The 15,780-nt window shown below is 42.4% G+C and overlaps 2 protein-coding genes across 4 annotated transcripts in view; one reads left to right on the forward strand and one right to left on the reverse strand.

Moving 5' to 3' along the window:
- HOMER2 (homer scaffold protein 2) overlaps positions 1 to 8,850 on the reverse strand; it is a 147,541-nt gene extending 138,691 nt beyond the window's left edge. Inside the window, exon 1 of the mRNA XM_055362839.2 lies at positions 8,494 to 8,850. The gene's annotated coding sequence lies outside the window, so the exon portion shown is untranslated. The remainder of the gene's footprint in view (positions 1 to 8,493) is intronic.
- A 52-nt stretch (positions 8,851 to 8,902) lies between these two features.
- RAMAC (RNA guanine-7 methyltransferase activating subunit) lies at positions 8,903 to 13,375 on the forward strand. Of its 3 annotated transcripts, XM_055362869.2 has the most exons (6): positions 8,903 to 9,076; positions 9,177 to 9,268; positions 9,805 to 9,900; positions 10,040 to 10,088; positions 11,707 to 11,885; positions 12,578 to 13,375. In XM_055362869.2, the coding sequence occupies exons 5-6, from the start codon at positions 11,716 to 11,718 to the stop codon at positions 12,762 to 12,764; spliced, it is 357 nt and encodes a 118-aa protein (XP_055218844.1). In that variant the 5' UTR covers positions 8,903 to 9,076; positions 9,177 to 9,268; positions 9,805 to 9,900; positions 10,040 to 10,088; positions 11,707 to 11,715; the 3' UTR covers positions 12,765 to 13,375. The 3 variants fall into 3 exon arrangements, with proteins under 3 accessions (XP_055218844.1, XP_018866398.1, XP_004056731.1); XM_019010853.3 differs by lacking the exon at positions 9,805 to 9,900; XM_004056683.5 differs by lacking the exons at positions 9,177 to 9,268; positions 9,805 to 9,900.
- Positions 13,376 to 15,780: the final 2,405 nt, after the last annotated feature.

The following is a 15,780-nucleotide window of genomic DNA, read 5'->3' on the forward strand; positions in this document are numbered from 1 at the left end:
TATCTGAGGGAACATATGGAACCCACCATGGGTGCAAACGGGGTGCCTGGGACTACTTGGATATATAGTTTTGTTAATTTTCCAGTCTTGTTGAAGGATTCACCTTCATTCTGATTAACTTTCTTAAATGTTTACCTTCATATTTGCCAACTGCTTAAATTGGTGCTTCAACTTTTGTGACCATCTGCTCAGAGAAAACTTTTAGATTATGTCACAATTTTCAGAGCCTCAAATCAGTTTTAGAGCTGGAGGAGACCTTAGAAATTGGAAAGTCTAAGTCCTTCACTCTTACGTTAATAAACATCTCTTCACTGCCTGATGTGTGTCAGCCTCAGTGCTAGGTGCTGGAGATGAAGAGACATCACACATGGCCCCTGGACTCTTAGCACTTACACTCTAGCAGGAAAGAGGAACATCAAAACAGATTCAATAAGGTAATGTGAATGGTTATCTGATAAAAGGGAGTCCAGGAAACAAATGTGTTATGTACAAGAGGTGGGCTGAGTCTTTATATATGGTTGAATGTTGACTGAGGGGAGAGGAAGTGGGAAAAAATTAGTCAAAAATAAAACTGGAAGGCCGGGCACGGTGGATCACGCCTATAATCCCAGCACTTTGGGAGGCTGAAGCAGGTGGATCCTGACTTGAGGTCAGGATTTCAAGACCAGCCTGGCAAACATGGTGAAACCCCGTTTCTACTAAAAATACAAAAATTAGCTGGGCATGGAAGCAGGCACCTGTAGTCTCAGCTACTCTGGAGGCTGAGGCAGGAAAATCGCTTGAACCCGGGAGGCAGAGGTTATGGCGAGTCGAGATCGTGCCTCTGCACTCCAGCCTGGGCAACAGAGGGAGACCCCATATTGAAATAAACAAACAAACCTGGAGAGGAAGGCAGGGGCGAGATCAATAAATATTAACTGAGCACCAACTATGTATCAGATTGCCAGAGTCTATGCTCATTGCTAAAGATGTGAAAGACACGGCCTTACCCTCAAGGAGTTTATAATTTAGGTGGATGTAAACAAATTACAATTCCTCACAGGAATTCACTTCCTGTGATAAATGCATGACTAGGTATATGAAAGACATAAAGAATAATCCGTTCTACTTGGAGGTGGGGACAATAGTGGGATGATTATGGAAGATCACCTGAAAAGGCTGTTTACCAGGTAGACCAGAGTGGGGAGGGCACTGCAAACAGAAGGGACAGCATGTGTACAACATAGTACGAAGTCTTCCAATAACTTTAAACAGTTTGATATGGGTATGCATTTAGTTCATTTAGGCAGTGATATGGTTTGGCTGTGCCGCCACCCAAATCTCATTTCGCAGTTCCAACAATCCCCGTGTGTTGTGGGAGGGAGGTAAATGAATCATGGGGGTAGTTTCACCCATGCTACTCTTGTGATAGTGGGTAAGTTCTCATGAGATCTGACAGTTTTTTATTTTTTTGAGAGGGAGTCTCACTCTGTCGCCAGGCTGAAGTTCAGTGGCACAATCTCAGCTCACTGCAACCTCTGCCTCCCGGGTTCAAGAGATTCTCCTGCCTCAGCCTCCTGAGTAGCTGGGACTACAGGTGTGTGCCACCACACCCAGCTAATTTTTGTATTTTTAGTAGAGACCGGGTTTCACCGTGTTGGCCAGAATGGTCTCGATCTCTTGACCTCGTGATCCACCCGCCTTGGCCTCCCAAAGTGCTGGGATTACAGGCGTAAGCCACTGCACCTGGCCACGATCTGACAGTTTTATAAGGGGCTTCCTCCTTTACTTGGTTCTCACTTTTCTCTCTCCTGCCGCCATATAAAGAAGGACGTGTTTGCTTCCCTTTCTGCCATAATTGTAAGTTTCCTGAGGCCTCCCCAGCCGTGCTGCACTGTGAGTCAATTAAACCTCTTCCCTTTATAAATTACCTAGTCTTGGGTATATCTTTATTAATAAAGCAGCATAAGAACAGACTAATACAGGGAGAGTGGCAAGAGATGAGACTGGACCGATAAGACAGAGTTGAATCTCGATCAGCTGCACATTCCAAACTAAGGAGCTTGGATTGTATCCTAGAAGAAATTAGGAATCACTGAAAGGTAAATGGATCCAGGCCTAGATATAATCAAGCTACTCTGAGCTAGCCGATAGATATACAATTAATTATATTATCATCAATTATTTTCTGTATGTTTCACAATGATAAAGGATGCTCTACTAGCAGAGTGGAGAAGGGTCTGGAGGGGAGCAAGGCTAGATACAGGGACTGACCAGTTAGAGACTGTCACCTTGGTTTGTGTGAAAAATGATGAGGGCTGTAACTAAGAGGGTGACATGAAGGAATGAAGAGGAGTGAACAAACAGAAGAGAAAGTTCAGTCAGAAGCTGAAGTTCACAGGACTTAGGGAGACACTGAGTATCTGGAGTAAGAGAGATGGAAGAGTCCAGGATGGCTGCTAGGTTTCTGGCAAGGGAAACTGCGAGGAAGCATTCTCTGGAAATTGAAAGAGAGGTAGATAAACAGGTTCAGGAAGAAAGATGAATTCCCATTTAGACACATGTTGCAGATGCCTGTTGGACATCCAGATGGAAATTTCTCGCAAGCAGGAGTATTTATGAGTCTAGAGCTCATATGTGATGGATGGCTGGAGATATCCATTGAGTCATCAGAACAGAAATGGAAGCTGAAGCCACAAAAGTGATAGTCTGCATAGGCAACACAAGGAGAGTACAGGCAAGGTTATGGGGATATCAACTTTTAAGTGGCAGGCAGAGGAAGAGGGAATCAGCCAAAGAGACAGAGATAGAGAAGTGTATTATATATATGTATGTATGTTTATATATATACACATATATATATTTAAATTTCTGTAAATCATGTTTTTTTGTTATATACCACTAAGAGTTATATATTATGATGTTTTGATGTCTTAAAAAAGAGCCCAGCCAAAAGCATGCCTGTGATACACAAACCAACCAATCAAGAGCCATACCCCCTCTATATGGTCCATACACCCCACAAGACAATATTCCTGTCTCAGTCACCCCAGGGCCAGGTACCAGGCAACTAGGGACCATCCCTATAGTTCAGAGCCCTCTGAAATTATTCAAACTAGCCAATCCTAAAATGTTTACCCTGACCTGCCTTTTCTTTCCTAATGAAACTCCAATAAAGGCTCCGGCCTAACGCTTTCCCCTTGCTCCTGTGTTCTGCCTCTGACCACCCTGGTCTTTCCCATGTGGCTCTGCGTGGCGTGTTGTGCTTCCTATCTCCAGGACCTGTGAGTGTAATGAACTTTGTTTTTCGGAGCCTCTCCTGTATCTCCTTTTGTGGCCACCCCTGACTGACCATCACATAAAATAATACAGAACAATAAGAAAACAGTGACCCAGGGAAGTGGAGAATCATGAGAAACTTGGAAACAAAGTGAGAAGGTTTAAAGGAGGAAGGAGATAAAAGCATCAAATACTGCACAGATATGAAATATGCCGACAATTTTAGAGTCTTGAATTTGGCCCTGGGACAACTTTTCCCTAGTGAACTTTGCCAGGGTGGTTTTAGTAGAGTGGTTTCAGTGGAGTACTCAAGGGCAGAAACTTGACTGAATTGAATAGAAAAGATAGAGAAGTATAAACTGCAGATGTGGAGTATTCTTTGTAAAATACCCATGTCAGGGGGGAAAGGAGATCCGAGATAGTCTGAAGAGGATACAGGATTGAGGGCAGGGTATCAGTTTTGTTTTGAGACTGAAGAAATTTGAGCAAGTGTGGGGGTGGAAGCAGCCAGTAAAGACGGAGAGTTGAAAACAGAGAAGAGAGAAGGAATAATTGCAGGCACAACTTGCAAGAGCAGAGGATGCACTGGCCAAAGACACAGGGAACTGCAAGCTGCCCAATATCTCCCTCTTCCTGTCCCATTTGACAGGCTCATTTATCAGCTGTGCCCCTGGATAAACTGCATAACCTCTTGACCCTCAGCTTTAGTCTTTAAAGTGGTTATTGTCCAAGATCACGAATGGCCTCTGAAAGCAGAGTTCTTTTGATGCCAGCATTCCCCAGGACTTTCTGCTGGTGTGTTTTGCCTGTAGATCATTGGGTCAAACTAAGGTTTAAAGTTATGAGTAATTGTGCACTGCTATTGGGAATGTAAAATGGCACAGCCATTATGGAAAACACTACGGTGGTTCCTCAGAAAATTAATAATAAAATTATCATATGATCCAGCAATTCCACTTCTGGGTATACACCCAAAAGAATAGAAAGCAGGGACTTGAATAGATATTTGTGTATCTATAATCACAGACGCATTATTCATAATAGCCAAAAGGAGGAAGAAACTCAAGTGTCCATTAATAGATGAATGGATAACAAAATATGGTGTAAACATACAATGCAATATTATTCATTAAAAGGGAAGGAAATTCTGACACATGCTACAATGTGGATGAACCTTGAAGACCTTATGCTAAGTGAAGCCAGTCACAAAACAGCATATAATGTATTTCACTTGCATGAGGTACCTAGAGTAGTCAAATTCATAAAGATAAAGTAGAATGGTGGTTGCTAGGGGCAGAGGGGAGAGGAAAATACAGTTATGGCTTAATGGGCACAGAATTTCAGTGTGAGAAGATGAAAAAAATCTCTGGAGATGGATGGTGGTGATAGTTGCACAACAATGTGAATGTACTTACTGTCAATGACCTGTGCACTTAAAAATGGTTAAAATGGTAATTTTTATGTTACATATATTTTACCACAATTTAAAAAATATATCTGCTTAAGTAAAACAAAATGTCTACAATTAGTAGAAAAAAACACTATAAATTTCATGATGTAACCTTTCTCATGCACATCAACAGGCCCAAGGATATTACTATCCAGAAGAATATAACTGATGCTTTAACAGTGACTATTAGTTGCCAGCAAAGATTAAATTATGGCCCATATATTCTGGCTATACCAGATAGGTAAGAGCCACATTTTGCAAACATTTCCATCAAAAATGGTTTCAATAAAAAATTTCTGATGCTTAAAGTCTGAGTGTCAGTTATCTAGAAAATTCCCCTTCATGAAACAGATTTCCTGTTGTCAGAAAATGAGACATAATAATCGATGACATATCAGAGAATGAAAAGACATTGGTGGGCAGAAAAAAATTTCATTTGAAAATTTGAAAATCTGCTGGAATACCTAGAGTTCTTCATAGAAACTCTCAGAGGCCTAGAGGCCCCTAAGTGTCATACACAAATTTACAGGAAAGAAAATACCAGTTGAGTATCCCTACTATGAAAATCTGAAATCCAAAATGCTCCAATGAGCATTTCCTTTGAGTGTCATGTTGGCACTCAAAAAGTTTTGGGTTTGGGGACATTTTGTATTTGGGGATTAGGGATGCCCAATCTCTGTATTCTTTTCTGGGTAAGTCCTCAATACTTACAAATAATGTCAATAATAGTCACAAGGAAACAAGCAAACTAGCCTACAAGAAGCCCCTTTTCCAAATATCCTTCTTGATTCCTGATACTAGGTAAGGAAGCATTTTTCTTAGTTTTTCAATTGTCACACTGCCCCTCTTCAAGTTTTCTATTTCCTGTTCTTGTCTCCTAAATATGGGTATTTCCTGAGGGATAGGCCTTGGTTGCCTTCTCTTCTCTATGAATACTTTCCCTGTTGAAAAGATCATATACAGCTGCTCCTTGATTTTTGACGGGGTTATGTCCAGATAAACCCATCATAAGTTGAAAATATCATTAAGTCAAAAATGCAGTTAGTACACCTAATCTACTAAACATCATAGCTTAGCTTAGCCTACCTTAAACATGCTCAGAACACTTACATTAGCCTATAGTTGGGCAAGCTCATTTAACACAAAGCTTATTTTATAATAAAATGTTGAATATCTCATATAATTTATTGACTACTGTACGGAAAGTGAAAAACAGAATGTTTGTATAGGTATTCAAAGTACGCTGCTACTGAATGCACATGGTACCATTGTAAAGTACAACAATCGTTAAGTCAAACAGTCCTGTCGGGGAGCATCTGTACACCAGTGATTTCAACTATTGTTTCTTCATGAATTACTCACACATTTACATATCTGGGCAGAGCCTCTCTTTCCTGAGATTTAGTCTTGTATTTCTAACAACTCCCTGGAAATTTTCTCTTGAATATTTCACCAGTGTTTCAAATTTTACAAATGTATTTGGGCTCTGAGTTCATTTTTCCCTTAAAGCCACTTTACCTTATGGATATTCCTTTTCAGCCCCAATTTCCCAGGCTCAAAGAATTGGAGCCTTTCCTGATTTCTTTCTTTTCTTTTTTTTTTTTTTTTTAGACGGAGTCTCACTCTGTCGCCCAGGCTGGAGGGCAGTGGTGCAATCTCGGCTCACTGCAACCTCTGCCTCCCAAGTTCAAGCAATTCTCCCTGCCTCAGCTTCCCGAGTAGCTGGGATTACAGGCGCCCCTGGCCACGCCCGGCTAATTTTTTTGAATTTTTAGTAGAGACAGGATTTCACCATGTTGGTCAGGCTGGTCTTGAACTCCTGACCTCAAGTGATCTGCCTGCCTCGGCCTCTCAAAGTGCAGGGATTACAGGAGTAAGCCACCGCACCCAGCTCCTTCCCTGATTTCTACCAATCTTTTTCTCTTGTAATCCACTCAGTAACTAAGGATAGTACTATTTACTATTTAGCGCACTATAGTGCGCTAACCAGTTGCACTACTGGAGCTCCAGAATAGTACTATTCAATTATTATTATTATTATTATTATTTTTTTTTTTGAGACGGAGTCTTGCTCTGTCACCCAGGCTGGAGTGCAGTGGCGCGATCTCTGCTCACTGCAAGCTCCGCCTCCTGGGTTCACGCCATTCTCCTGCCTCAGCCTCCCGAGTAGCTAGGACTACAGGCGCCGGCGACCACGCCCAGCTAATTTTGTGTATACTTAGTAGAGACAGGGTTTCACCGTGTTAGCCAGGATGGTCTTGATCTCCTGACCTCATGATCCACCCACCTCGACCTCCCAAAGTGCTGGGATTACAGGCGTGAGCCACCGCACCCGGCCTTTTATTCAATTATTGTAACCTTGGTTGTTACACCTCTTACCTTTACTACTCAACACCAAGACTATCCTATTCCCTCATCCATACTATCCTATATAGTTTTGCTAGGTTAATGTTTCTAAAACATTACTTGGAATATTCATAGTTCTATCATTCATTCCACAAACATTTATTCAGTGCTAACGTCATGGAAAAAGCACAATGTGGGGCTGGGCTCCGCAGCTCAGGCCTGTAATCCCAGCCCTTTGGGAGGCTGAGGTGGGTGGACTGCTTGAGCCCAGAGTTCGAGACCAGACTGGGCAATACTGCAAAATTCCATCTCTACAAAAAATACAAAAAATTAGCAGGGTGGTGGTGTGCACCTGTAGTCCCAGCTCTCCGGAGGCTGAGCTGAGAGGATCGCCTGAGCCCAGGAAGTCGAGGCTGCAGTATGCCATGACCACGTCACTGCACTCCAGCCTGGGCAACAGAATGAGACCCTGTGTCAAAGAAACAAACAAACAAAAAAAGCACAATGTTATACACTCCCGAATGTAGAAATGCATTAGATAAAGGCCTGTTTACAGTTTAATAGGAGGAAAGACTTGCAAGTAAATAATTTTAGTTCGAAGTTAGAAAGTGGTAATAACTAAATACATGAAATTCCAGAAATATGATGGACTCTCAATAGAAAGAAAAATTATTTCTAAGTAGAGATGTCACTTTCTAAAGCTTTAAATGATGGAAAGAATTTCAACATTTGGAGATGAGGGGGAGAGACAGGTATTTCATGCAAGGGACATGAGCAATCTATAAAAATGTAATAATTTATGCATGACGTACTTCACAGGGTCTGGTTTACCACTGACTGAGGGAGAATGGAAGGGGAACAGCAGAAAATAAAAAAAGTTTTGAATCCAAGTTAATAAACTTGACCTTTAATCTACAGGCAACAGAGAGCCATTGGATCAGCTATTTTGGATCACGGTGGTGCTTGAAGATGGCTACACCTATAGCAGGTATATGTAAGATAGGCTAGTAGCAGAGTGATGCTAGAGGCAGGACATCAATGAGAAAGGTACTGCACTGACACCGTGCAGGAGATGGTAATGAGAACGTTGATTAGGTGGGGGCAGTGGGTAAGAAGATGCCAGAATTACTGTAGGGGTACAATCGACAGGACTTGGCAAGTGATTGGAGTATGGAAAGGAAAGAAAGGGCATCAAATCTGACATCAAAGTTTCCAAGTTGGTTGTATTAACAAAAACGGGTGCATAGCCTGGGAAGTAATTTGGGAGGGAAGAGGCCAAGCTTTGTCGGGATATTAAGTGTTTATACATTTGCTGAACATCCCAGAAGACATGGGCAAGACTCTTGGAAGTAGCTGGATACTGACGACTGAAGCTGGAGCAGAGAGGGGGTATGTTTCTGCAAAACCACATACAAAACGGACTACGGAAATCTTACTACCGAGGCTTGCCCAGGCAGGAGAGAAAGGTGTAGCATCCCTGAAGTCGTCAGTCGTGTCTACTCTTCACCGCCTGCTCTCACCTCACGTTCCCCACGAAGACTCCGGGAGCAGGCGGCCGGAAGGAGCCCTTCCCTCCCTTCTCCGGTGATTCCCAGAACTTCCGTCTCTACCCGTCACCTGCTCCCAATCAAAGGAGCTTAATAGACGGCGACGTTTTCGACTGCCCAGCCACCAGGCAGGCTGAAAGCGCATGGAGAGCATCATCCACCTTTAGACAGCTACTTGCCCACACCTCATCGAGCTCTGGGCGTTGTGCCAGCATTTGAAGAAGAGATCTGTTGCAAAGCGATCCACACGGAAAGCCTTAGTTATCGCGAGACTTGACAGGCACCCTCAACTTTAGCCCGCCGGAAGCGGAAGTCAGGTGGTTGTCGGATTTTAGAGGAAGGCGCTCCGTTACATTGGGGAACTGGAGTGGTCTGGAGTTCCACGGTGTAGTGGGCCAGAGGCCACCTCTCCTGGGCTTCTCAGTGTCTCGCCGGCGGGGTTCGGCCTGAGCTGGATAGACACAGCCCTTGGCGGGTGAGTCGCCCCGGACGCCCGGGAGGAGGGAGCGGGGCGGCCGAGCTGGATGGCCAGCGAGGTGTCCTCCCCCTGTGCGGTGATCTGTACTCTTTCCTAGACCGAAACCCGTTTACTTCTCACGGCCCATAATTTCCCTCACTTCTGGAGGTATAAGGTGCTTCGGAAGGGAGCAAATCTGCCAGAACCTTGGTAAGCAAGCTGTGATGTGCCTTGAGGACGGACTGGAAAACGCAGTTGTTTTCAGTCTGCATCTTCGTCTGTTCCCCGGGCTCACCTCCCAGGGCAGCGAAACCCCATTCTGGTTGGTTATTTCCAGGGTTAGTCGCCCGCAGCCAAAGTTCTTTGTGGTTTTATTTGTGGTGAATAAATTAGCATTATTCAAGTACAAATCTGAAAGGCTTACCCTAAAGGAACATACTTTATGAAGTTTGTATTCATACTTGAACTATTTTGCTTTTGAAGGCCCAGAGGACAAATCTTATAGCTTCTTGCTCTTGAGAACCAGTTCCCTCTTTGGAATATTAGCTTTGGAAGTCTTTAGAGCGTTTTTGTTTTTTGTTTTTTGTTTTTTGTTTTGAGACGGAGTCTCGCTCTGTCGCCCAGGCTGGAGTGCAGTGGCGCGATCTCCGCCTCCCAAGTTCAAGCGATTCTCCTGCCTCAGCCTCCCGAGTAGCTAGGACTACAGGCACATGCCACCACGCCTGGCTAATTTTTTCTATTTTTAGGAGAGACGAGGTTTCACCGTGTTAGCCAGGCTGGTCTCGATCTCTTGACTTCGTGATCCGCCCGCCTCGGCCTCCCAAAGTGTTGGGATTACAGAGGTGAGCCACCGCGCCTGGCCTTAGAGCACTTTTACTCCAATTCTTTGCTTGAATAAGACTCTTTTGCGCCACCCTCCCCTACAAACACCTTTTGAGAGTTTCCTTAAATAAAGTCAAGTTTGTTTTTTTCCTCCCACAGATTTAAACAACCTAAACATTAAGCAGTACAGCTGCCTCAAACCTTTGGGGTAAGTAAAGCTTGGGTCGATTAACATTCTATTTAAATTTCGTTCTCAGTAATAATACAGTTGATATTTGTTTACATGAGTATGGGTGGGGAGTCGTGAGAGAACATATGAGAACATAAAAATGGAGTAGCACCTTTTCCTTGCCTTATGATTTTTACTGCCCATCTGGATTAGGTATGGGTCATCTTTTTAGTGATTTCTGTGATCCCACTAGAATTCTAGGCATGATTTTTAATTAGCTGAATTTATTTAAAACTTATTCCTTGGATTTGAGAATTTGACATAGTTTGCCAATCCCAGACACATTGAAAGTCTGATATTTGGTATTTGATAAAGCATACTAAGAGCAATAGCCTGAAAGATAAGAGTGTCAGGCTGGGCGCGGTGGCTTATGCCTGTTATCCCAGCACTTTGGGAGGCTGAGGCAGGCAGATCACCTGAGGTCAGGAGTTCAAGATCAGCCTGGCCAACATGATGAAACCCCGTCTCTACTAAAAATACAAAAATTAGCGAGCGGGCGTGCACCTGTAATCCCAGCTATTCGGGAGGCAGAGACAGGAGAATCACTTGAATTCGGGAGGCAGAGATTGCAGTGAGCCGAGATCGCGCCATTGCACTCTAGCCTGGGCAACAAGAGTGAAACTCCGTCTCAAAAAAAAAAAAAAAAAAAAGGCTGGGCGCGGTGGCTCATACCTGTAATCCCAGGACTTTGGGAGGCCAAAGCGGGCGGATTATGAGGTCAGGAGTTCAAGACCAGACAAAACCCCATCTCTACTAAAAATGCAAAAATTAGCTGGGTGTGGTGGCGCGTGCCTGTAATCCCAGCTACTTGGGAGGCTGAGGCAGGAGAATTGCTTGAACCTGGGAGGCAGAGGTTGCAGTGTGCTGAGATCGCGCCATTGCACTCCAACTCTGGGTGACAGAGCAAGACTCCGTCTGGAGGAAAAGGAAAAAGAAAAAATCTACATATTGTTTCTTGCAATGCAACAATAATTTCGGTTTAATTTTGTTGGGGTTAAAGTAGGTAGTATAAATGTTACAAATATTTGCATATGTTTGGAGGAAAGGCAGACTAATGAAGAAGTTATCACAATAGCTTCCATTGTCACATCTCTTTGTCCCAAACCTTTTACTGGAGGTTAATAAAGTAAGAAAAATAATTCGGGCCAGGCACAGTGGCTCATGCCTGTAATCCCAGCACTTTGGGAGGCCAAGGCAGGAGGATCACCGAAGCCCAAGACTTCCAGCCTAGGCAACATGGCGAGACCCCGTCTCTTCAAAAAATACGAAAATTAGCCGGGTGTGGGTGGCATGCACCTGTAGTCCCAGCAACTTGGGAGGCTGAGGTGGGAGGATTGTTTGAGCCAGGGAAGTCAAGGCTGCAGTGACCCGAGGTTGTGCCACTGTGCTCCAGCCTGGGTGATAAAGTGAGAGACCCTGTCTCAAAAAAAAAAAAAAAATGTTGAATTCAATATCTAAAATATGACAAGTCTGAAAGCACACAAAGACTTCCATGAATATCCTGCCTAAAAATTGCTTACTTCTTGGTTTTTCATTATTTGGAGAGAGTGTTAATTTTTAATTTTTTTTTAATGGAAATGTCTTTAAAATTGTACAGATTTTCAGAATGACTGACACTGCCGAAGCTGTTCCAAATTTTGAAGAGATGTTTGCTAGTAGATTCACAGAAAATGACAAGGAGTATCAGGAATACCTGAAACGCCCTCCTGAGTCTCCTCCAATTGTTGAGGAATGGAATAGCAGAGCTGGTGGGAACCAAAGAAACAGAGGCAATCGGTGTGTATTCAAAAGAATAAATGCAGATAGTTGATCTGGCAGAGGATAGCTTTAATCTGCTAGACTGGAAGGCCAGTGAGGGCAGGGACCACTGTTTTTGGTATGGCATACCTAGTACCTAATAACAGTACCTGGTACATCATTTCTGATAAATATTTGCTTCAATATTTTTTCAGCACCATGTATTTTTTCCTTGCTGTTCAAGTGCGTGTGTTTTTTTGTTTTTAGATGTTTTTTCTGTAGACTAATATTTTCAATGCAAATCTACTTTAAAAACCTAGAGTTTTCTACAACTTGTTCAATTCCATAAAGAAAATATTGTTTCGATTTTACTTTAGGAAGAAGTTTACAAATGGAAGTTACTTTTACTTAATAATTCAAAATAGTCAAAGGAATAAATTACCATACCATTTTTGTACAATTTAATAGATTTCACTTTAATTTGGAACTATTCTATTGGTTATATAGTCTGCCTATGTCTCTGTAAAGTGTACCTAGTATAATTCTGGAAGAATGATTTCAATCTTAGGAAAGTTTTGAATAACTGGCACTATAACATTCTATTGTGAAAAATGTTTTTTAGTCTTATGTATTGTGTATTAGAATGAGAAACCAGAAGCACTGCTATGGGTTTGTCATATGTTTTTTTTAACAAGGGAAGTTTAAAGATCTTTTTTGTTTTATTGTTGTAGGTTGCAAGACAACAGACAGTTCAGAGGCAGGGACAACAGATGGGGGTGGCCAAGTGACAATCGATCCAATCAGTGGCATGGACGATCCTGGGGTAACAATTACCCGCAACACAGACAAGAACCTTACTATCCCCAGCAATATGGACATTATGGTTACAACCAGCGGCCTCCTTATGGTTACTACTGATAGAAATGTTGGCAGCTTTTAGTAAAAGCATTTACTCTGTTACCATGAGAAAAGTTTGTGTGTCTTCTGTTGGTCATAGTTTTACATCCGATTGTACAGAATGGATTATTGATTTTTTGGAAGTTGAGACTTTAAAAAAAATAGATCTTACTTGCGAAATGCGATGGTTGCTGGGAATACCTGAAATTGTGGATTATATTGCTTGACTTCTACCTCAGAATCTTCTTTGTTTCATGACTTAATAATGCTTTAAGTTTGGTATATTATTTGACCTCTAGGAATTCTTTGTTTTACACAGAAATAAAAATTTTAAAATAGAAAATGCTTTTACTTTGTAAGGTAAGAGAGTATCCATATGCTTAGATGTGCTCGTTTCTAAAATTCTAGAGGTTGATATAATCAGCTCATGAATGCACAGCTATGCTTTTTGTGATAGATTGTACATAACATCAGCAGTTGAAAGGTAAAACAATTGCTTTTTTTTTTTTTTTTTTGCTTTTGTTATGTGACTCTGGTACTTTGTGATTCCTTAATCTATAGATGAGTCAGCTCCACACTTGAGTCTCTTTTTAGAGGGAAATCAGTAATAAAGCTGTAAAATAAGGAAGGAATCATTGTCAGTTTGTGTCTTGATCTGGTGGTGGTTGGGATAAGGGTACACATCATTTTATACAAACACTAAAGCTTTTTGCTAACAACATAGCAGGTCAAAATTCACACATAAGAAAGTTTAACTCTGTACTGTTCACACTTTTTAGTCCTGTAAATAATGCTGCATTTTGATGGTTCTTACTTTTTTGGTATTTAATGTGGGCTGATTTTACAATGTTATATTCACTTTCAGATGCATACCTCTGCTGCTTTCTCTTCTATAAATAGTGATGCTATAAACTTCCTTTCACAGAGATCATTCTATTTCAAATCACCTTAATGATTATTACAATGATTTCATTCAAATAAAAATTTTAAAATATTTAAGCATCTTCACTCCCAAGCTCTGGCAGTTAGCCCATTTATTAATATGGTGAAATGAGACTTTTGGGTTTTTTTATGCTGTCCTTCATATCTGTTGAAAAGGGCTTATTTGGTTTAACAGTAACATTAAGAGTGCAAATTTCAACATAGGTCAAAGGAATTAACAGGCACCTTCCTGACTTTATTAGAGTGACAAAAAATATATATATTTAAGAAGGCATCTTCCAGCCAGGCATGGTGGCTCATGCCTGTAATCCCAGCACTTTCGGAGGCTGAGGTGGGCGGATCACTTGGGGTCAGGAGTTTGAGACCAGCCTGACCAACATGATGAGACCCCATCTCTACTAAAAATACAAAAATTAGCCGGGTGTGGTGGCACATGCCTGTAATCCCAGCTACTCGGGAGGCTGAGGCAGGACAATCGTTTGAAGCCCAGAGGCGGAAGTTGCAGTGAGCCAAGATCGTGCCACTGCACTCCAGCCTGGGCAACAGAGCAAGACTTCATCTCAAAAAAAAAAAGGGGGGGGCATCTTCGTAAACCTGTTTTTTACTGCCTTCTCTCTTAGCACCCCACTCTAGGCCCTCGAGGTTGACTTCTCCAGGTACTTCATGCTTTCCATCTACCTCTCCCTTTTATTCTCCCTTCCTGAAGAGCCATCCTCTCGGGTAACTGTTTTATTGGCAATGACCTAATAAGTCGGGCAGTCACGCTGAGATGCAAATACAATTTTAATAGTAAGGGTTTTCCCTGTAACCTCCCTAATTACATCAGTAGGCAAGAAGCCAGTGCTGTTATATAAAGATAGGATTTGATACTACAGATATTTAGTCTAGATAGTAATGTCCTGACTACACCCCAGAATCTTCTCTGAAAGCAGAAGTGTTATCAAAAATATCACCTGGTTGGGTATGGTGGCTCACACCTGTTATCCCAGCACTCTGGGAGGCCGAGGTGGGAAGATCACTTGAAGCCAGGGGTTCGAGGCCAGCCTGGGCAATGTAGCAAGATCCTGTCTCTACAGAAAATTTTAAAATTAGCTGGGTGTGGTGGTGCACGCCTGTAGTCCTAGCTACTCAGGAGGCTGAGGCAGGAGGCTCCCTTGAGTCCGGGAAGAGTTCAAGACTACAGTGAGCTAGGATCATGGCACTGTACTCCAGTTTGGGCTAGATAGATGCTGTCTCTTAAAAGTAATGATTTATAGGCTGGGCATGGTGGCTCACACTTGTAATCCCAGCACTTTGGGGGGCTGAGATGGGCAGATCACCCCAGGTGAGGAGTTCGAGACCAGCCTGGCCAATATGGTGAAATCCTGTCTCTATTAAAAATACGAAAATTAGCCAGGCATGGTGGCGGATGCCTGTAATCCCAGTTACTCGGGAGACTGAGTTAAGAGAATCACTTGAACCTGGGAGGTGGAGGTGGCAGTGACCTGAGACCATGCCATTGCACTCCAGCCTGGGCAACAAGAGCGAAACTCTCTCAAAGAAAAAAAAAAAAAAGATTTATAAAATCATCTCCTGAGAAAGCACAGGCACTGACCAGTAGTTGGGACAGTATAGCTGACTGTAGCTTTAGGTCAGGATTCTGTGCTGTGCCAGCTGTTGACACAAAGGGAGATGTATGGGTCCAAGGCCAGCGCTGGAGGAGTACTTCTCAGGAAGCTCAGAAGAGAGGTGGTTTTCCAACAGTATTTAAATGTTTGAACACCCAACACAGCTAGGCTGCTTGTGTCCTGAGTATCAGCCCTGCTTGAAAAAATGGGAGGAAACCTTTTAACATGAGTAAATTCTGCATGCTGCATGAATAATCTATGTTGTTATGGTTTTTGTTTTTTAACAGCAGTTACTATCAGACTGTACCCCTGCCCCTGATCTGCTTAAAACCAGGAAGAAATAAAAGGTACAGTTTCTGCTTCATAAGACAGAAAATAACATGAAAAAAAGCTTAAAGATGATTTAAGAGTGAGAACAAATAAAATAGTGTCAAATAGAATTAATTTCAAGTAGCCTGTTGTAATAACATATGGCATTAGGTATAAGG

The sequence above is a fragment of the Gorilla gorilla genome, chromosome 16 (genome assembly GCF_029281585.2).
Source record: "Gorilla gorilla gorilla isolate KB3781 chromosome 16, NHGRI_mGorGor1-v2.1_pri, whole genome shotgun sequence".
NCBI lineage: Eukaryota > Metazoa > Chordata > Mammalia > Primates > Hominidae > Gorilla > Gorilla gorilla.

What these genes read in the sequence shown, in the direction of transcription:
- RAMAC (XM_055362869.2), top strand. Translation starts at nt 11,716, where the DNA reads ATGACTGACACTGCCGAAGCTGTTCCAAATTTTGAAGAGATGTTTGCT. An exon ending in CAAAGAAACAGAGGCAATCG is followed by an intron (nt 11,886 to 12,577) that starts GTGTGTATTCAA and finishes TTATTGTTGTAG; the next exon opens with GTTGCAAGACAACAGACAGT.